This window comes from Battus philenor, unplaced genomic scaffold (genome assembly GCF_028537555.1).
Source record: "Battus philenor isolate CCGP_79_NKW_IND1 unplaced genomic scaffold, ilBatPhil1.0.hap1 SCAF_25, whole genome shotgun sequence".
NCBI lineage: Eukaryota > Metazoa > Arthropoda > Insecta > Lepidoptera > Papilionidae > Battus > Battus philenor.
The window spans coordinates 3,496,224-3,519,846 of NW_027181688.1; the positions used below are offsets into that span (position 1 = coordinate 3,496,224).

The 23,623-nt window shown below is 34.6% G+C and overlaps 1 protein-coding gene across 1 annotated transcript in view; it reads left to right on the top strand.

Annotated features, from left to right (window-relative positions):
• LOC137924860 (protein turtle homolog B-like) overlaps positions 1–23,623 on the top strand; it is a 102,218-nt gene that overhangs the window by 41,852 nt on the left and 36,743 nt on the right. The window contains exons 2-4 of the mRNA XM_068768242.1: positions 4,071–4,290; positions 19,702–19,834; positions 21,075–21,188. Of these exons, the coding sequence (XP_068624343.1) occupies positions 4,191–4,290; positions 19,702–19,834; positions 21,075–21,188 (347 nt within the window). The 5' untranslated portion in view covers positions 4,071–4,190. The remainder of the gene's footprint in view (positions 1–4,070; positions 4,291–19,701; positions 19,835–21,074; positions 21,189–23,623) is intronic.

Sequence of the window (23,623 nt, forward strand, 5' to 3'; positions counted from 1 at the left end):
GAAATTACTTTAAAGAATTTGCGGGAATTGTAAGCCGCAAATCCGCGGTACACTCACGTGGTTGAGTGCTTTCGATATCATGCTCGAGTGTGTATCCTATATAGGTTTATTGATAGTAAATATGTAAATGAAAGGGTAAATGTTCACGTTGTGTGCTTTGAATTTTTATTACACGATTCGTTCTTCTATAACAATGTACACTTATAATATCTTATACCAGTTCTCCGTAACCTTTTCTCATCTACGACACACTAAAATCTTTGCTAGAATATCACGGCACACCGAAAACTAAATCCGAGAGACGAGTGAACGTGACGTGCTACTGTGTATCAAATGAAAAACTGTAAAATTTCAATTTATTTATTTTTACCTCGGCACATTTGTATTCGACTTACGGCACACCGAATGCGGAGCACTGCATGCAATAATCTGGTGTATCGACATTCCGTTAGAGCAAAGATGGATTAGCAAGTTGAAGTGTAGAGTTCTAATATTCAGAAGTAGATATCACTGACCGGCAAGAGAGGAGTCAGACGTCCGCTCATAAGGACAGACACTTGTGTTAAGGTCACCGGAAGATGCCAAATGCAGGCCGCTATGGGCTAAGCTTATTCCTAGCTGGTAGACACAAACGATGACCATCATGATAGCACTTTTTATATTTAGGAAATCGGAGATACGCCTCGTACCTAACTCACACCCAAGCCGTTAAAACATTCTCATTAGCCAAGGCTACGGTATAGAGGCGGGTTCAATGACGCTCCAGGAGGTTCAGGGGCTAAAAAGAGAAGCGGTCATAGTTGTGCGTCGAACAATAGACGCCCTCGGGCTGTATAACAATATCCATCATGTGGTAGTAGCAATATCATGTCAAATAAACTGTGTATTACACGGAAGAGATTCAAGATGCGATCGAAAGATTAATCGATGTGGTGAATACGGCAACCACCGCACAGATACTGGCGTACAACCTGAGGATGGTAATTTGGTGTAGGGATGAGGAAGTGGTCGCACGAAACGTAATTTTAAAAACTGGTCATTGTTAGGGCGTTGTCAAGAACAGACAACACACAAGTGATTTAAAAAAATCATATTTTTTGACTTTAAGTTAGTTTTAAATAGTTTACGATTTAAGCTTGTAAATAGTTTAAGAGACTTAGTTAACACTGTAAGTTGCAAAAACGTGAGTAATAAGTAATTCTGAAACATTTAACGTAATTGTACAAACAAAGGCGCGGACGCTAATGTCCGTTGAATATATAACATAATAAAAAGTACTCTTTTTATGACTCGCAATGATAGGGTGTAAAGAAATTTAATTGCTACTTTTAAAAAAAATGTGAAAAATTACGTGAATGATTATTCTTTTAATACGTTCATAACTCCACATTCTTCATTTTAGTTCATCGTAAAAAGTCTATCAAAATCTATGAGAGATATGTCCAGCAGTAGACGTGAATGCGTTCTAAAATGATAAAGTTAGTAAGTTATATAAAGTTATATATTTATTTAATGATGTAGCATTAGACCTATTTTTATTTTAATTATAATTTCTCATAATTATTCAAATAATAATATGGATCACAATTGATTGCATTAATTTATGTACATTACATATACAATTGAATGCAAGTAACGGAACAATTATATCAGTATAACAAAATAGGTTTGCATTTCGAACGCAGGCATTTATTCGCATGTTAATAAAGCGCGAATCAATAAGACAGAAATATAAATAGGATGCCTTCTCAATTGCCTTAAGTAGAACGCAGACGAATGAGTGTTAAGTGAAGACAACGAGCGTCAGTTGCTTCAATGAAATCTTTACTGGACGTTTAACGTTGCCAATTTATTCCCAAGTTGTAAATGTTAAAATAGAATATTGATATATATATATATATATATACACACACACACACACATATATATAAATATGTATATATATATGTATATATATATATATATATATATATATATATATACATATTTCAGAGTATATTCCACTTGCACACATATTAAGAGGACCAGAAAGTAACATTTTCTTAAGTTCACACGACTACATTTTTAAAAGGTTTTTATTTCTTATCAACAATATATCCACCTTCGTTATCAAAAACCTTTTACCATCTAATATACAAGTTTTTAATGCCGGAGCGGTAGAAATCAATCGGTTTTTCCGTAAAATAAATAAATATATGAATAATTTAAACAAATGAGTCAATAACTTATAATGTAAAAACATAGTTAACCAATAAAAACTGATCTTCGAATATAGAAAAGGGAAGAAAGGCGAAGCATGGAAGTACAAAAAAAGGTAGTCTAATTTATTAATATTAAATCCGAACATGTGAAATTGCTGTTATATCGTAATAATATAACAAAATAAAAAAAATGAAATCATACACCGTCTGATTGGTATAGGTGTTAAAACTATATAGTGGTGGAATTACTAGCCTATTTGCTACACCCCATATAAAAATCAATGGTTTCAGAAATATTAAAGAAAGGGTTGTAAAGAAATGTTTTATTCGGAATACTATAATATACAATATATTTACAAAGTGTCCCTAAAGACTTAGTATTGTCAGAAGTTACATTCTATCTCGTTCCACTGAAAATTATAAATTATTTTGGCATATATAAAAGTGATCACTTTATACAGACTGAGAATAGGTATAAAAGCTTTAAACACTAAATTAGCTGAAAGCGCATATAAATGAGCTGTACATTCATCCATTTAAACCTTTTACACCTGTAATAAATCTGCCCTTATATAAATTTCATATTGCCTATGATAGTTATTAGAATCTATGCTTGGAGTTTATTAAAAATGTCTTACTGTAACATATATACAAATTACCTTGTATACTTTCAAAGGTTTAACATAACCTTTAATTTGAAATAAGTTTGTCTGTTGAATGCTTACACAGCTAATATGAAATAATCTTTAATAATTTCACAGCCGTAGCACACTACAAAGGAAAAAAAAACATTTTATATTAAAACCCTTTCGTTCCAAATTCAAAATCGGAACGTTATTTATTAAAAAAAAAGAAAAACATTCAATATTAAAATGAAAGCTCATCGAGGCGCTAGTGCGTGGCGACGTCAGGTGCTTTAATCCCGCATCAAAGGATCCGCATTATACATTTACCAGTCCGCTGAGACCGTATTTACATACACTGGTTCGCTGGTTCCTCGTAAAATATACGAGCGTTTTACGGGAAAACATTGCTTATTCACATGTAATACAGGTCAATATGCCATCCGACTGTTGCATCTTTGTTTACCAACCAAACACACTATATTTGAAACTAAAGCGCCATAATTGGGTAACTTTATGTTATCGTTTACGTCCTTTTGGCGGTTGACACATGAGAACCTTTACGAACTAAGTTGCTATAATCCTGGTATGTGTTATCAATTCGTGTTGACTTTTTTTCATCAGAAAACGACAGGCGTGGTAATCACTTGATAAGTTATTTTACGGTCCGATCCTAACAATGTAGTGTTTCATTTTCCGACCTAATCTTTTTGAGGAATGGTATTTAGTCTCTCTTTCTCTCGTTGTTTTCCCCACAGTTGAAGATCATAGTTCTCTCTGATTGCGTTAGCTATAGTCATCGTTATATATATATATATATATATATATATATATATATATATATATATATATATATTTAATTTAACATATGAATAATTCACATATAGATCAGTACAGTGTGATTGCATGTATATACTAGTGGTGCAGCATCCAGCTAGTTCCCGCTACTTTAATTATGTTATCGGTTCATACGTTGGCGACCTTGGTTCTTTCACAGACCCCCCCCCTTCGTTTCTGATTCGGTACGCGCATCACAGAGAATCTTCGTACATAGTTCTATCCATTGCTCTCTGTTTGACTTTAAACCTTATGAGGCCCTTTTGTAAGGTCCACGTCACGGAGCCGTATGTCATCACTGGCAACATACATTGGTCGAAGACTTTCGTCTTCAGACATTATGGCATTTTAGACGAGAAGATTTTTTTAATTTGAATTTAGAATGACTAATATTGATATTTTGTTTCAGATATATCTCAGCAGAGGAATGCTTCAGTGATGACCATTGACAAAACAATATAGTGTAAATATGTGACAATTGTTGACTAGATTTAGTGATTAGACTTTCAATAAGTGCTAGTGATGTGCCATGTCGATAATGTCAGTGCATCGTTCTCAACTAGTGCTGCTCTGTATTCTTCTTCATTACCATGTCGATAGTCAGCAGGAAGTGCTTATTGAGGAGTCGTGTGAGTACTTTTTTTTAATTAAACTTTTATAGTTAATAATCATTGCGGTTTTTATATATGTTTACACAATATTCTTGTAAGAAACCTTTATTAAGCCTTATTTTACAGAAAAACAATAGTGTCATAAAATAATATTTTAATATAAGGAGCTTATACACGAACGTAATTAACCGACATAGCCTTGCGGATTAAGTTGAAAGTGGCAGGGAGCACATAGCGCGCAGAACAGACTTCTACTAAAGCCTTAAGGTTGTATAGTGAGTAAGGGCTGTAGAGCGCAGCGTGACGTCGACCTGCAATGTTGACAGACATCTTTGTTTAGGTCATCGGAAGACGTTAGATGGAGGCCTTTTTCATCTGGTCCTATTGGAAATATGAGAAAACCTTTGTCCAGTAGTGGACGTGCTATAGGTGAAATGATGATGACGATGATGATTATATAAGCTGAGGGGAGTTCTTAGACCTTGAAATTAAAAAGTTATCTTTCGTCTACACTATTTCCGCAACATTCTTGTATAACATCATATTACGAAGACATCGACACGCTTTTGTTATTTTTCTTTTGTTTTACGTTCATAAGTTACAAATGATATTGTCTGAAGTAAGTGTCAAATTGGGCGTGTACTCTTTATAAGCGGCGTGGAAAAAAATAAAGAGGAAACGAGCTTATCTTAAGACATAATCTACGAGATATGTAACATCCACTAATTCTCCCAGCCTCGTGTGTTTTATGTCACATAACTTTTCTAAGATAAGGATTATGTCATAATGTTATATAACAATGCTGATGTAAATAAAAAAATGTAGTAATGTTTAGGTTAAAAGGCTTATGTTCATCGTCATTTTAGCTGAAGCAAGTCTACTGGTGAACAACCTTCACCGTAGATTTCCGAAAGGACCGGATGAAAGCCTTCTGGCAACCTTACCAGGTCGTCTGTCCACCTCGTGGGCTTGTCAAAGTGATTACTCCAGAACCTTAAGGTTCCAGAGACCGTCTGTTCTGCGATCTATGTATACTTTTATTGGTTGGTATAAATCGAAGGGTACGGGAGATATGTTCACATTTGATATGCCTTTTTATTAGTCGATAGAGCACGATTGCGGATTGCTTTTTATTATAATTCCGCTTAGCGTCAGTTCCTGCTTAATAACACTCGTGAACTGAATCCTCACGCTTTTCTTTACAGTAACTGATGATCATTAGATGTCAGGCCATGTTCAGGGACTCCTAGAATGTTGTATGACGAATGGAAATTTATTTACACTATTATCCACATATGTTTACAGTGACCACTTTTGTATGTTTTGAAAAGAATACTATTGACCCGTTCGATGGTTAGTTTACTAATATTATTTATTGTACACGTTAGAAAAATAGATACATAAGTGCATAATATATCGATCTTATCACTCGAGATAATTTCTTTCAGACAACCATAGTATGGAAACACTAGAGGGATAAATAACGAGTAGTTAACGTGTACATATATAAAAGACATACATATATATGTATAGCAGGTACTTATAATAAATACAGTATAATACATAATTATAAATGTAATAATAAATAAACACATTGAACTGACATGAACGAAAAAATTAATTAAAAGATGAATAATCATTGGTCTAGCACAGACTTCCCCTTGCCATGTTTTTCCGTGTTGGGTAGACCCCCTACTTACCTGATATTGACTCACTATAATTTGTGTGATATACTATCTGTTTATATTTTTTAAAATATATTCTTAGCACTTTCCTTTCCAAGATTCAGGAAACGAATAAACGTATTTGTCCCATATTCGTATTTATAGAGTGACGAATTGAACAAGTCAGTGCAAGGTAGCGAAGCTCTGAGACTGCGACTCTCAGATTTTTACAAGTTCAAAATGTATTGAGACCACAAAGCGAATACCAACTCCCTATAACTTACACAATTTTATAAACGTATATAATAATTTTTTTACTTCATAGGTACTTTTATAAATAATGTAAATGTTTTGATATTATAAGATAGTATGATGTAAGTAAATAGGTACCATCAATGTATGTGTTGAGATCCACTATCGTGGACCCCCATTTTCGTTTCATGGACCCCCAAATTTTTTTTCGCTGAAGTAGACCCCTTGCAGGTTGTCATAAACCCCTAGGGGTCGATATAGACCACTTTGGAAATCACAGGACTAGCAAATATTTCTTAACCTTTTTCTTAAAAATACGCAGTGACTTACCACGCCTTATACTCTGCAGTAAGCCATTCCACGATCAAAGATTGGAAGGAAGGATTTGGCCATAAACGAAGAATCAGGTTAAACTCTTATAAAAGGCATTCTTAAAGCTACGAAAGTTAATGCTCTGATCTGAGAAAGTCCACAAAAACTTTAATCGAGTTTCTTTGTTTGTGGTCAAATTTACGATACCCTTACTACAGTAGTAGAGCAATTGATTCCCAAGCTATGTTAGCACTTAAAGTATTTGCTTATTGAACTTAAATTTATTACTAGATAGTACACAGATTCAACTTGGAAGAGTGTAGTAATATCGTACAAAGTTGTCTACAAAAGAGTTACAAGTTGGTGACCATAAAAAATGACCTTGCAAATCGTTATTTAAAAGTAAAAATGAAACTGTTTAAGAAAAGGACCAATATTTGGCCACTTCCGCACATGTAGTGGTAGTTGTGCAACAAAGTGCACCGCCCGCCAGCCCGCTGATAAATGCGCATGCAGCAAACAATGCGAATTACACAACTACCACCGTTAAATCACTTAACATGTGTTTCACCCCTTCACGGGGCATCTTCAGGATTTATGTTACACCGATTACTTAATGAAACTATTGACAAACGGACCAAATTTCTTAGTATCCCATAGATTCACCGTGCGGGTTCCGGGTTCAAAGCGTTGTAGAGATAGGAGCAGGATGTTTTGCTCGGGGCTGATGACCCAGGCCTCCTTGCATTGTATTGAAGTGCGTTTTTACTGACCAGACTGCTCTTCCTACGAGGAAAAAATGTTGACCTTTCCAATGTTCACCAAAAGCCTGTTCGAGAAATAAGCTGGCTTGCATTTGAGAAACCTAAAAACTTTATATATATATATATATATATACTCGTATATACGTATATGTATATATATATACATATATAATTTATATATATGTGTATATATATATATACGCATACATATATGCATTCGTCTCGAGCAATAGATTTTTTGAAACATTTTCTTTAAGTTAATATTAATGTGCAATACGTATGTTTGTATATATGTTGTAGTACTTCTTAACCATAATTGTGTGGTTTTTGGATTTCTTTCTTTCTCAGGGACCAGTAACTCTTATAAATTCTGGGATTAATATACAAAAAGTTACGCAAATGAAATTCGGATCGCAATATACCACAAGAAATATTGCAGTCAGCATTTATGACGGTTTTGTATAGACGTATTTTCTCCGGCTCGAGTCGTTGGGAGCGTTCAACGAAAACGGCATTAAGTTGCCACAAGAGACAACACATCTGCGTCCTTATCGAAAATGCATGAGCGGATTCTAGTTGAATCACTTACGTGTCTGTCTGTGCTCTTTGAAACATATTACATAGCAGATGAAACCAGGAAATACTAGCTTGTTTGTTTTCGATTACGTTAGAATGCAATATCCTCCTATTTATATTTCAATTCTTTGTAATTGAAAACAGTTTGAAAGATTAACATGTACTCGTTGTGCGAGTGGAGGTGAGAGACCACCCCTGCGCGTGTTTTGTTCCTTCTTCGATATCATGTAGATTACATACATACATTTACAATTTCGATCCAAATACAACGTCAGCGCCTATCTCACTCATGGCGTCCGAATTTAAATCGGCGTTCGAATTTGAAATTCGGATGCGAAAGAATAATTCAATTCTATAAATTATTGTGGGCACAAATGTATCAATCAGAAATTTGAAATTGCAATCGAATGACGTGGTCTATCCTCCCCCCTCCACCCCACACGTCTCATCTCGTACATACCTATAGCGTGGTACAGCGGTTTCGATACTACTGCAGGTATAATACCTAATATTTAATGGAATCAGGCGTTACCTTGCGGAAGTCCATCCTAAGTAAGAAAAGGACCAATATTTAACAGGTATAATACCCAATACCTGTGAACTGATGGCCGTTGGAGCCGAAAGGTTCTCGAGTAGCGCAGGACCGGATATCGCAGCAATCTTTGAGGGAGAACTATACCTTGCAGTGGGCGGCCATCGGCTGAAAAGAAGTTCTATTTGTGTTATACATAACAATGTTCTCATCTTACAAAACGCTACGAAAAGAATTAACTTTGCTAGAAATTATTCGCTAGCTTCGCGCAACTTTGCGTCTTAAAATAATTGTGTCTATGTAGTGTACATGAAAGGCTTAAAATTTGCTTAAAATTTCACGTGTCGGATGTACAATTAGTATGTACAAAGGAGCGGATGAAGGATTGATGATATATGTTGTACTGGACCACCCACGAAGAAAAAATTAAAAGTAAATTGTCATTAGCGTTTTAAAGTAAATGGTATTAGTGACACGTGTTGTGTTTATTCATTAATGTTGACGTATATTGTTATTAATGAATTTTGATCGCGTATGAACACAGAGAAGTCGCCGCCAGGCCAAATAAGTAAATTAATTATTAAAGAGATATATCAGGTTTTATTAGCGTTTGTTTTGTTATTAAGAAAGGATATTTTAATGTAATTTAAATGGAGTGAATTATAAATCATTAGACACATCAAGTTTGAAGTTGTAAAGATTCAAATTCTTGTTAATTTATTTCAATTTGCACTATAAGTTGTGCGATGTAATTAGAGAAACATAGAATGAATAAATGTTGAGTGAAATATATAATAAATAATAGTGAAATATTACAGAAAAGGTTATCATTACAGGTAAAAATATTTGTTTAGTGTACAATAGAATAGGTTTAATTAACACAAAATATGTTGTTACATCAAAATCAATATTTTCGCTAAAATTCTCATTAGTAATGAACTATGATGAATAAAGATGAGTGTGTGTGTATATCATATTGGCCACTTATTCGTAAAAGTACGTGTGCACGTGTGTTTCCTATAACGGAATTACTCTTTTAAATAGTGTTGTGAAAGTTTCAAAAACCATTTTGTTGTTACATTGGTACATTTACACGGAGAAAGGAAATACAGTTTAAGATAATAGTTTTGTTTTAATGTATAATCTTGGGCCAATGAAAGAAAACTGTCGACTAGATATAGATGTTCTGCAGGCTTCTGATTGACATTTTTAATCTATTTTACTAATGCCAGGAGGTAACTTTTGTAAATTGATTCTATAATAATACGAAGACATTATACATGAGTGTATTTTTCTTTTGCCACAATATGGCGCTGATTGCTTTTGATCCTGTGGTCTGTTGTACATCCAGAGCGAGCAATTTTAAACTCTATTTTAAGGTGATAAGATATAATGTAGCCTAGTTTATTTCGGTCACATCCCTCCCGTACGCACCCGGGGACTTCGAACAGATATGTCCATAGGCAGTTGACAGGTTAGGTAAGCAGTGTACACTGTTAAACCAAATAAAAAACAAGTTACGAATTTCCTGAAGCCTAGAGAATACTATAACAAGTTTTTCATATATACAAGATTATCAAGTATATACATGTACGGATGTCTGAAATGGCAGTGGGCAAGGGACATCGCTCGTGCAACCGATGGCCGTTTGGCTTGAAAGGTCCCGGAGAAGCAACCACGAGTTGGTAGACGTGGCGTTGGTAGGCGTCCACTATGTGGACCGTCGGCATAGTTATGGTCACGGAAATTCGCTGAACGTGAGCACCGCAGAACCGGTCACCAGGGCGATGTTTATGGAAGGCATATGCCTCGCATTGTGCACAAAAATGGGCGTCCTTCGGCTGAAAATATAAAGATATATATGGATTAATAGACCAATGGTAGCTCAGCGGTAGTAGATTGAGACTTGCGATCTTAACAGGCGGGTTCCATGCCAGGGGTATGATCTCATAATTTTTACATCTTATGCAATAATTATATGGGATTGCCACTGGTAACGAACAAGTTTCCAGAGGAACAGCAGCGTTCTTTGCGTACTATAATACTACACTGCGATCGCCAACCCGCTTGCACGTGAGGTGTAGTATCTTTGTGGGAGGCCTGAGCCTTGTAGTGGGCGTCTATAGGCTGCTGGCTATATTCAGATGTTGATGCGCGCTGTTAGCCGTTTTGGCTTTTACAGCTTCATCGGACTCAAGGCTCGCGGATCCGAAATCCGCGAGCTAATAAAGTAAATATATATATAGGCTGAAAAGACAACGACCATATATATGGATTGTGTCTTGTCATAATTTTTTTCGTTAATAATTTTCTTTTGTATATTACAGATTGCACAATACTCTGTTGGCAATAGTACCAACAAAAAATGTTTTAGTTAAGATTTTATCTATGATTTGGTGAATCTGTAAAATATGTTTTTATCTGTGCTCTCTCTGCTCCCTACCGCCACCGAGCACACGTGTTTTCCCTTACTTGTAAAATTAATTCTTAATAAATTAGTTCATTCTCTGGACCAAGGCGTTTTAATTAAATACAGTCCACTAAAGTCAATCCCAATCTTATACACTCTCTTCTACCGGTATATAGTGCATCTCATGAACGGTGAGGATCCATAATTCGTTACTCTAATGAAGTCATATTTGGGTTTACATTAACGATGTAATAAAAACACGATGTTATATTTGTCTAAATATAAGTTTTCAAATTCACCGAAATAGTTTTGGGGTCGCGTGCGCCGACCGAACCCTACGGCTGCGAAGCAATTAGCGACGTACTAACGAACGACATGTGCAGCGTTGTTCGACTGGCAGATAATTGGCACCGACAATCAACACTTCACTGAATGATGAATGTACGACGTTAAATCGTATTAATTTTCGTCAATCATACCATCAGTCAGGTTTATAATTTGTTCACACCCATAAATAGATGAGTTCTGCATTGGATAATTCAAAAAAACATAATCGACTGTTAAAGAAGATTACCTTCTCTTTGGAAGATTTAATTATTACTAGCTGCCTAGACAGATTTCGTACTATATATACGGAGCAGATACAGATGTAAAAGCTTTTCCAGTCATCTTGTATAAAGTAATTACTCTGGAATATGTAAAATTAATTCTTCTTCTTGAAGTGCCTCTCCAACTAGTGCAGGTTGGCTATCAGCTTCCTGCTCTCTTCCTTATTTTTAGTTCTGCGTAATAGCTCAGCAGCGCTGGCGATTACGGTCCACTCTCTAATGTTACGAAGCCACGACTTCTTTCTCCTACCAACCTTCCTTTTACCAGCGACCTTTCCCATCATGATAAGTTGAAGGAGATTAATATAATAAAATTAATTTTTTTTTTAATTATAATGTAACAGGTCAATAATTTCTAGCAGTACAACATCTGCAGGAACAGATTGTAAACAATAATTAATTTTAATACATAATAAAATATGTGAGGTTCGACCCATAAAAAAATCTATATTCTAGTATTAAAGATCGCGACTAGCTTGGACAGTCAAAAGTTTAATGCAATCACAATAATATTTAAAACGTGTAGCATAATGTATGATCACTTATTACCGATTTAATGTCGTAACAATAACAAACGGATAAGGTTGTGATTATCACTAGAAAACCTTTACAATTCCTCTTTTCGTCTGAGGTCATTTGTTTGACAGCTAGGAGCAGGTGTTTTTATTACCTCTGATAAATGAGGAAAGAAAAACGAAGTTTATTCTAGTCTTCGTTTCAGCATACGTACAAACCATCTGCAGTGATTAGGTCTCCCCTAAAGATATATCATAATTGTCACGCATAGCAGGCGGGTTGGTGATCGCATCACATTATAGTACGCAAAGGATCATCCTCTGTTCATCTTAAATAACGCATAATGTGAATTATATATGATTGTATTTTGAAAATGAACCCCGGACACACGTTTCTAAGTCACAGTCCTTTACCGCAGAGCTACAACTGCTGGATTGCACGACTCTTCTAGTGCCGTAATAAAAATGTAAAAATATGAAGTGAATTGATCAATATTTTCTCGTCATTCTCAGAAGTGATAACGGAAGTGTGTTTTTGTTTCTATTGCAGTCCAATAGAAAAAAAGAAGTAAAAAATAAGCAAATATGATACGATCATTATGCACATCTATAAATCTACGTAGTTTTTTCTTGACGCAAATAATCTAAATTCTTAAAAATGGTGCTGTATAAGTTTATATATGTTTGCATAAATATACACGACCAATGTATATGTGCAGGGCCTGTCGACCCAACGGACTGTCGTCTCGGTATTAGTTCGTTAGCTTTTGTTTATTCGGAACAAAGGCAAAAGAAACATCAAACGCGCGGGGTACTTGGAAACTCCGTGGAGTTCATTCGCACACCTCACGCCCGTCACTCCGGCTGTCATAAAAATTGGGACACGCGTGACTTCATATGGGGATGAAGTTGATTCAGAATTTCCACGAAAGCTTTTAGCGCACATGTTTATAACCTCACCTAATTACTGGATCGTACGTGACTATACCAGGATTAACCACCGTGTATGCCATTGGGATATGCAAGACGTCACAATGATACATTGACTAGCCTTAACTAAAATAAAGGCGTTTAAACACAGTAGCTTTATACCTTACAAACCAAAAAAGGTGTCTTCTCTTTAATGCACATGTATATAAGGCAAATGTACTTTCCATTATTATGGAAATTATTATTAATTTATTTGAATTATCTATAATTTCATCACTTCTTAACTGTCAATATCAAAGTGACAATATGTCAATGACTTGTGAGAAATAAATTTTCTATTTTTCCTAACCTTAAATCTTTAATTACGAGAATTAATGTTAAAACTAATTAATAGGAGTTAAATGCTTTGAATATCGTTTCCTTCTCTATAATTTGTTTACTCATATTAAATTTGTATGCTGTATAGTATTAACGAAAACAAAACTTACATTTCAGAAAAAATTACTGTGTCCAACTCCACAAATGTAATAAATCATTATATGTATTTAAAAAAATTAGGGGCCCACGGTTTAATTTAATAGATAAAACTACAAGACTACGATTCACGGAATTCCGTATGTTATTTTTTTAATTTTCAAAAACGTGATGATATACAACATGACGTTTATAATAAGTGACGGGAGCGTGACGATCGGCCAAGTGTGGTGTAACTCTTTCTTGTTGCGTTACTGTAAGAAAAATCAAAATCATAAAATCGTCGGTCTGTCATCTATTACCTAAATAATATCCGATGTACGGTAATTCTCTTTTTGCGCAATCGTTAGGGAAATCATTACACCAACATATGGACGGAATGTTATTCATAGCAATTGCATTTCTCTTTCAAACTTAGGAGTCGTCGGAGTTATTTCGACTTACGGTGTGATTAGGTACAAACCACTGTCGAAGACCGTCACACAGTGTAACATATTCCAGGACAAATTTTCAAAAAGGATCACGAACCTTAGTAATGAGGGATACGATGCAAGAAGATCATAGTATAGCATTATTTCTTTTTTGTACTACTGTCTGATATATTCCAGCTCGATTCCAAGTTGATAAAATTTATCCGAAATAAAGTCGGATATATATCGCGTGACTCTCACGGACAGGCCTTCGAGTACCAAAGGGACACGAAAGGGTCACGAAAATGTCACTGGTAAAGCGGTAAACACTATACTAGTTTTCCCTTGTCGTGTTCCACTTGAGTAATGCGTTTTTATTACGTGTCGAAGTGTTATTGAAGATAAAATTGTAAATTACTTTTTTTAACGAAAATATTGTTTTAAAAATATAAATTCGAAAATAAAAACATTATTTTATTATTTATTGTTGTATGCATAACTATGTATTTTATTGTATCTGTAATTAATATGTACACGTTTATATGTATGTTTAAGCAAATATGTATATGGATTATTTTTTTTAAAAAGTTATTTATATATATTTACGATATTCTTCGAAAAATATTATGTTCACGATTTACTGTATAAATTTACTTCTATTACTTTTCTGCTTTAAATTAATTTACTACTTTACTAATATTACTTTTCACTTAAATCTATTTTTATTATAAATGTAACAAGGTAACCTCTATATATATATATGTATATAGACCTCTACATATGTATATAGATTCGTCAGTTTGACAGTAAACTGAAAATAGAAGTATATTTTGACCAGTTAAAGATATATAAAAATTGTTGACCGAGATGTGTATCGCATTTGTGAGATGTCCAGACGTTGGATATAAAGGTTTTCAATTTCCGTATTTGATATTTATCCGAAATTGAAATCAAATCTGAAGAGAAAGGCAAGGATGAGATTACAAGTATACATGTTTGTATACAAAAATTTAATTGGAAATCTGTAGCTAAAATAATATACGATTTCACGTCTTTCGCAATATTATATTACGTTAGAGCAGAGGTCAAAAACGCGGCGGCTGGGGGTTCCACTGTGCCCTTCAATAAATTTTAGTGCGCCCTTAAAATATTGTTAATTTAGACAAGAAATTCAAAACATCGTATTTGTTCGATTATGAAAAAATTTCTGATGATATGGCAACCCAAATGTCCTATTAAAATAATTTTATGTAAAAAATATGTCATTGGTTTTGCCACCCTGTTTAGTATACTTATAAACATTCTTCTGTATTTATTTAATATTAATAATAACTTTTAAATAAAAAAAATAATATATGAACATGTTTTATAAAATATTTTTTAGGTAAAAAAATAATTGGCGCTCGCCATAAATTTTGAATTTAGGTTTTCACTCATTACATTACAAACGTTGCCGACCTCTGCTTTAGAGCAATCGCTTAGGAAATATTTTGAATACCGTATGTTAGGCTTGTTATTGTTGCTCTAAAGAATAAAGCAAGCGTTCGATTTCTAATACTATTATTAGATATTATTGTATTATGTCAGAAATGGCCAAAAGGTAGGTGTCTTGAATAAGATGTTTAATGCCTGGATAAATGCTTACTCAGTATTAAGCAGAGATCGAAACACATGTCCAATAATGGTACTACTTTTGGGATAGCTTTGTAGATAAAAATAATTTATAATAACTACTGTTGTGAAGATTCTGCTAATTTCTGACGTATATGTTCCCGAAGTTTCCGTTAGAAACTGTAACGGCTTTTTGCCATCCTGATTTCCAAAGGCAGCTTATTCCATAAAAGAATAGATTTCACAAGAAAAGATGATTGGAGAAATTCAGAACGGTGAGGAGGACAATGAAGGAGACGATTATTTTAAGAAGGCAGGACGCGTATATGTTGAGCACTTAAGTGTTATACTACTAAATACGAATTCCCTCTGAGTTACTTTTGTCTGTTCTTATGTGTAAGTCATTTATTAACCGAACAAGTGGCACATGTATGAAGTCAATTAGAGATATAATCCATCGTATGCTGAATGAATAATTTTTGAATACGATTTTAAAAGCATTATTGGAAACATTGGCTTGAATTAAACTCAAAAAAAATTGATAGTACTTACTGCTATTTATACATAGATTTTGACGTAATAATAGAGATGAGTCATTTGATGTATCATTAAATATAGTGGATTAAGGTCAAAGCTAAACAGTGAATACTGTGCGAACAGTTTATATGTCCTTGCGATAACATTGTGTTCGTTGCGGTTGTTTGCGCAGGTTTTGTTGACCAATACTTTATATTCATCAAGTGTAGCGATCAGGCTAATAAATATACAATAGTATCAAATTAAATACTAAATTTTGAGCTTTTTGCCAGAGATCATCTATAAAGAGTAATTGGTTGTAGATATGAAAGCTTTAAGCTAAGAAAGAGATTAATGTTTAGATCATTTGCGGCCAACAAAAAATTAATGATTGCAGAAATATTAAAGTAATAATAATAAGAAAAAGCGTTTGATAAATTCGGATAACTAAATAGTGACTAAGTAAGAAAAGGACCAATATTTAGCCACTTCCGCACATGCAGTGATATTCGTGCAATAAAGTGCACCGCCCGCCAGCCCGCTGATAAATGCGTATACGGCAAACAATGCGAATTACACAACTTCCACCGTTAAATCACTTAACACGTGTTTCACCCCTCTACGAGGCATCTTCAAGAGTTATATTACACTGATTAATGTCAAACAAAGAGTGACTGTCTGTTTATGTATCTGTTTCTGTAGACTGTATTGTCAGAAGTTACGAACCTGTTGCATTCCAATAGAAAAAAAAAAAACGTAATTCAGAATTTTTAAATCTTTTATAAACAATATTTTGATTATAGGTAAAAATTGGGTAAATTTACTGTATCGACTGAAGTTCGAAACAACTATATTAACTTAATGTTCCCCAAATAAGTTAGTTTTAGGTGCCATAACTATAGAGCAAAGTTTCTAGGGATATTTAAACAGGTTTTTCCTTGAGACCACGATGTTGAAATCGCAAAAACACCACGTTGGCATGCTAAACGGCTGTAGTTGACAACTGACTGCCGAAGCCAAGGTAATTTCGGGGTCTTTGAGCCTTGAGTAATGTCACTCCATGGAGCGACCCTTGAAACGATTTAAAATCTCGACGGTATCCCGGTCTGATGAAATAGTAATATTAGCGGTCCGAGTGTTATAGGCCTACCTACGATACCATAGTGGTCTTGAGCTAGACGCCTTCTGCACCCTGCTATCTTGAACCACGGGTATACGGAATCTGGAAATCCATTTGGGCGGCAGGAAAAGTCCAGTCTTAGACGAAAAAAAAAACCGGGATACAGCCTTTGTTTTTTCTCGACCATACATAGAAGCGTTGCAGGAGTTTGGTTTGCTTCTGCATCGCATTACGCTATTTGTATCTAAAGTGCAATTTTGATAGCAGATAGAAAAAAAATATAGTATGAATTACAACATCTCATCATACAGATATCATTGAGCAGTATCAAGCCAGGGTACAGGACTGACACTTATTATTGTACGTCGCGGATTCGATTCTTGCGATATTTTTTTCCAATTCACACTTTGTTGTATCTTCGTATTGAGTCACGTGATTAACTCTATTGTATTCGAATTCGGAACAGTGTCTGAGTAGGTGATGAAAGGTCTGTACTTTGTAGCCTTCGCAAATAGATGCGTCGTTGTCGATTAATTCAAAACGGTTAAGGTACTGCTTGCAATACCCGTGTCCGCTTAACAGAATACGACATCTCCATATACTTAATTTTCCCTTGAATATTTCTTAATCTTGCAATATACGTAGCGTAACTCAGATATTAATTAGAAGGAAATAACGCAGACTAGTTACTATCTTATCCGTTCATCTATAAAAACGGTCTTAAATATACTCCGCCCAAACACCCTTAAAATGGGCCTAAGATTCGCTATTTTCATGACAATGTAATGTCTTCCAGGATAATAAAATATAATTTCCTGTGAGATAACGTTAAGCGCCTTGTTACGCAACTGTATTAAACCAGTAATTTCCTATGTAATTGTTATCTGTTCTCTATCGCGATGAAAGTATATAAAATTTTGTGACTTTATGGTTATGAACAAATTCAAGTTATCTATATGCAAAGCAAATAGTGGTAGCCCAACGATAGAGGACTGAGACTTTTTATCGTGGGTCGCAGGTTCGATTTCTGGAATGCAATCTTAAATAATTCACACGTTATGTATTAACCCCTTGCCGTGCCATATAGCTTGACCAAACTCGGGCCCAAGTGTTTCGTGTCAATGCGTGGTAAATAGATCAGACTGATGCGCAAAAAACTTCACATTAATGTAATGAAAAATATATGTAAATGTCTCTGATAAAGACACATCCTTTTCGTCATATTGGCATTGCTTTTACTGCTCTTGTAGTCCAATACTGTCATATATTTGATTTTGTTACTTGATTCATCAATCATCTCGTGTTTACTTTACTTAATTTATTGGAGTTTAACGGTAACAAAAGGCAGTAAGAAAGTACAAAGTTAGAAACTTAGAAATATAAAATTACTTACAATTGTTACCTTATAACTATCTCACTGAGAACATTTAATGATTTATAGTAAAACAATGACAAAAGAAAGAAAAACATTACTAAACAGGGATCAAAGATTATAGTTTATATATTTAAATTATGGTTTAAATTGTATTGTGTGTACTCAATAATTTCGAACGAAATTGTCTTTTAAAAGATACGAGAGCACGAGAATATATATATATATATATATTTTTGTTGTTGACTTTCGGTTCCCCCGATCTATTCACGAGCCAGGCTCGTTATATTCATGTTTAGGCAAAAATTTAGGCAATAGGCTAATTATATAGCATTGCCATTGTTCAGAAAACAAGTTTCTGAAGGATGGGCAGCAGTCTCTTCTGCGTACCATAATACCAAACTTCGATCGCCAAACCACCTGCCAAGACATAGATATTTTTTGGGAGAAGCATATGCCTTGCGTTAGGCGTCAATTGGTTGAAACCGCGATGATGACACGCAAAGCAATAAAACAACACGTAATAAAATTGTAGGCATAAATGACAGGATTTAATAACTCGTGGACAATTGTGTACGCTATTACATTACGATCATAAGTAATGCCTATAAATAGTGTTGCAATAAATTTAAGAAATTCATTCCCCATATTTCTAAAAAAAAAATAATATTTGAAGTGGGTTAAGGAAGAAGTGACAACAAAAGTAATTTGACTGAGTTTATTAAATAGGTAGAGCTCTTCTTAGATGAGGTTGCGTTTGGAACGCAGTAGCTTTAAGTCGAAGGGGGAGTTCAACCTTCTTCTGGTTTTTATCATATTGGCATCCTCTTTCATATTTTCCATCATTTACGGATGTTCCCTGTAAATATACCTATGTGGATAATAGGATAAATAAGTAGTGTAAAATACAACAATTTACTATAGAAATTTAATAAATATATACTCTGAATAATTACTTTAAAAAAATAAAATGATTCATTTATAATGATAGCATAAGTAATGTCATAATCATTTAGCCATACGATGTCTAGTGCAGGACATGGGCTTTCATGCACTATTTGTTGTTTGAAGAAAAATACTTTAGTATAAATATATAACAGAAGATGAAATATAAATGATATGGCCTGTAACAGAGCTCTATGATTAGGTCAATAATATCTTTTTGACTCTTTTTGAACTTAGCCTATGTTAATAAAAATCAACATATGGTATGTGTTCTTGATTGCCATGTGTTATATATGACTTCTTTTAATTGTCAAACTATGCTCTTTTTTTAAAAGATCGAATCACTTTCATAAATTTTTATACATATGTTTGTTGACTTAAAATATAAAAATTCAAATTTAATTGTTTTTGTTCGCAGTGGAAGTGGAATCTCTTCATGCACCCACCGGTGGGAGTGTGGAGCTCCCATGCGATGTCCGACCAGCCTTGTCTGAAGATCGGGTGGGGCTTGTCATCTGGTACAAACAGGGTCACGAGACACCGATATATTCGTAAGTCAATACAAAATTTTTAACGTATACATTATCATTTCAGTCGTGGGACGTCCAGTACTGGACATAGGTTTCTTCTATAAACTTCCAAAAAGTCCTGTTGGAAGCAGCCTGCATCTAGCGTCTTCATGAAGTCGACTGTCCACCTTTTAGAGGGACGTCTCTGCTCCAAAACCTCAAAGTGACATCTATTCTGTCAACAAAGCAACATCAACAATCAACTTAGTAATCTTCTGGGCTATGTCGGCTACATTTATTCGCCTACAAACATCTTTAGTCCTGACTCGATCTGGTAGAGAAATCCCGAGCATAGCCTTGATCCAATTTTATATTTAATTATTACAGTAAAAAACACTCAAACATTATATAAACCTACACAAATATAAAGAGCGTACAATATTTTAAATTTTATTTTAGTAATGAACGCGTATTAAGCGCATAAATATTATGTCAAGTACCCTTGTGGTACGGTGTACAAAGAAATAAAGATATTCAACATTCACGAGAAATTCACATGTAATTCCAAATGAAATTATTCACCTTAAAATAAGTTTAACTTCACCCGGTACATGTGATAATATACACGGTAACATTAAACGTGAGAATTATATAAAAAACGCGTACCATTTTCATATCATATTTCCCTCTGAAACGTTGTAGCCTCTAAAGTTTCACAATGGGAAAATTTTTCCAGGCTTAAATGTGAGACTAGTTCGTCGCTCCGAACTTCGTACGTGAGTTAGCGCTTTAGTGGGGCTTACTGCTTATTCAGTATAATTTTAAGCTTCGGGTATACTAAATTAAAATGGATTATGTTCATATCCGTATGAAATAATACAATAAATTATTTCAAATTATTGTTATAACCGGCATAGACTGACGTATTGACAATTTAAAGTAACAGTGAACAGGTTAAATGCAAAACAGATAGCTGCTAGGGTCATAATGTTCTGATGAAAGCCCTCATGGTGGACAAGACAGAAATGACGGTCTTCGGAAGACACTAGATGTAGGGCCGTTTCCAACCGGTCCTATTGGAAATCAATAGAGAAGACCTTTATCTAACAATGGCTGAAATTTAGTTCGATTAATTCCTATTATTTAAAGCAAAAAAAGCAAATCAAAAATCAAATCATTATGAAATTTTATCTGTATTACTTAGTCATGTTTATTAATGTAAGTGTCGACCTTTTGACGGCGAAGTTCATTTAAATTCTGTGTTAATTTTCATGTACAACAGGTTGGACACTCGTGAAGGGGTCACATCTCACTGGTCGGACCCTTCAACGCTGGGCACGAGAGCGTCTTTCCGAACTAACACAACGCCCGCTGTACTCACACTGACTAGATTAAGGTATGTATAAAAACTTGCATGTCTAATTCAGTTCCTTCATCAGTATATCAACTAATAGATGTCCATAGCAAAACTTAGATTTCCCCCAAGGATAGCCAAGATGTCTTGGCTTGTGCCGCCCGTATTTACGCAATCTTATGTCGACGGTCTACCTAGTGGTGTACCTACCTTCGCCGTATCTACCTGCTCGTGGTCACCACTAGACCATAATGGAAAATAAAGAAAGCCGCCACAAATTTTTATAGTAATGTAATAACATAATAAAGAAAGATGGTAAACTACATTGTGATAAGTGCGGCGAAGAATAGAGGCGACTTGTGGAAGGATTTTGAATGAAAGAAAAGAGTATACAAGAAAATATTAAGAATGAAAGAAGATATAGTAAAAGAATTTGTAAACGCTGACAGAAGAGAACGCTGATAAAAAAATATACTATTTGAAACGAAAGTACGAAAAAAATCGGGCACTAGTAGATACTCGTATTCGCTTATTTATGTTCTATTCTTTAGAAAACAATCAAGTGTATATACGTATTACAAATAAAACTATCTTTAAACTATATACAGCATACTCCATAACATTTAACATATATTGCTTAATATAATTCTTGGCATAATTTACAAGCACTTTAAAATTTTCGATTAGTAAAAAAAAAGTTCATACTAAGCTTTGAAGTATAATTTAAACATGGAGCAGTGGTAGCCAAGCGGTAGAGAATTGTAATCATAAGTTGTGGTTTGATTCCCGGAATACAATTATATACAACTCATATTTTGTACATTTATTATTGCCTTGAATTGCCACTCCTCACAAAGGAGTTTCCAGAGGATGAACAGGGTCCTTTGCGTATCATAATACCATACTGCGATCGCCAACCCGCTTGCCATGTGTGGCGATCATGATATATCCTCCCATAGATATCTTTGGGGATGGCCTCCACCGTGCGATGGACGTCTATAGACCGAAACAACGATTAAAACAATCATAATTTTATTTCCTTAAGCGATTATATCTAACTTAATATAATTGATATTATAAATTAAGTCTCAGTCCGAAGCGTACATTCCATCCTTTAGTAACGTGTGCATTATATTGCAAGAAATAATTATGTGTAGGTTTAAAAAAAACGATGGAACTTTTTTGTTTACTATTTTATTATCGACTTTACGTAAAACGTAATTATCGGTGAAGCTTCCTGGCGGGTTATTTTGAACTATATTGACACATTTCGCAACGCAAAAATAAAAGACATTGATTGATTTGTACTATCTACTTACTTTAATACCCGTCTGACTATCAGGTCATGTAAATATCTCGCATAGTCTATAGTATGCCGTTCTCCTATAATTTATTATATGAGGCTTTATAGTAAACACAGTTAGGCATCTATTAGAGCAATAGTTAATACAATTGTGGAATTTTCCCTAGGACCGGATTCATAGACGAATAACAACATGAAGTTCAAGTCTATCTATAAAGCTTAGCTCATATACCGATTTAAACTTTTGAAAACAATGTTCAACTGATAAAAGTCGTCAGCTAATCACGAGTAGAGAACTATTGCTGAGCGCTCTCTTTTGTCCGTAAAGAAATATATTTCTCTGGAATAACCCTTTTTAATTTGCTTCTGACGATGGCGTTATGTAGCACCTACATAGTTATTGAGATTAATTTTATTTGACATGAAAATAATGTCATCAGTAAGAAAAGGACCAATATTTAGACACTTCCGCACATGCAGTAGTAGTTGTGCAACTAAGTGCACCGCCCGCTAGCCCGATGATAAATGCGTATGCGGCAAATAATGCGAATCACACAACTGCCACCGCCAAATCACTCAACACGTGTTTCGCCCCTCCACGGGGCATCTTCAGGAGTTATGTTATACCGATTAGTGTCAAACATACAGTGACTGTCTGTTTATGTATCTGTTTCTGCAGACTTTGTACTGTCAGAAGCTATGAACCTGTCGCATAATAGAAAAAAAAACAACGTAATTCAGAATTTTTAAATCTTTTATTAAAAATATTTTGATTATAGGTAAAAGTTAGGTAAATTTACTCTACCGACTGAAGTTCGCAACAACTATATTAACTTAATGTTCCCCAAATAAGTTCGTTTTAGGTGCCATAACTAAAGAGCAAAGTTTTTAGGTATATTTAAACAGGTTCTTTCTTGAGACCACGATGTTGAAATGGCAAAAACGTGGTGTTTTTGCGATTTCAACATATGTTGATATGCCAAACGGGTGTTATTGACAACTGACTGGCAACTGGCATCTTCCTGAGTTATGATACACCGATTAGTGCCAAACACAGTGTTTCAAACATTGCGACTGCATGTGCGGAAGTGGCTAAATATTGGTCCTTTTCATACTTAGGATGGACTTCCCGCAAGATAACGCCTGATTCCATTAAATATGATAATGTCTTCGT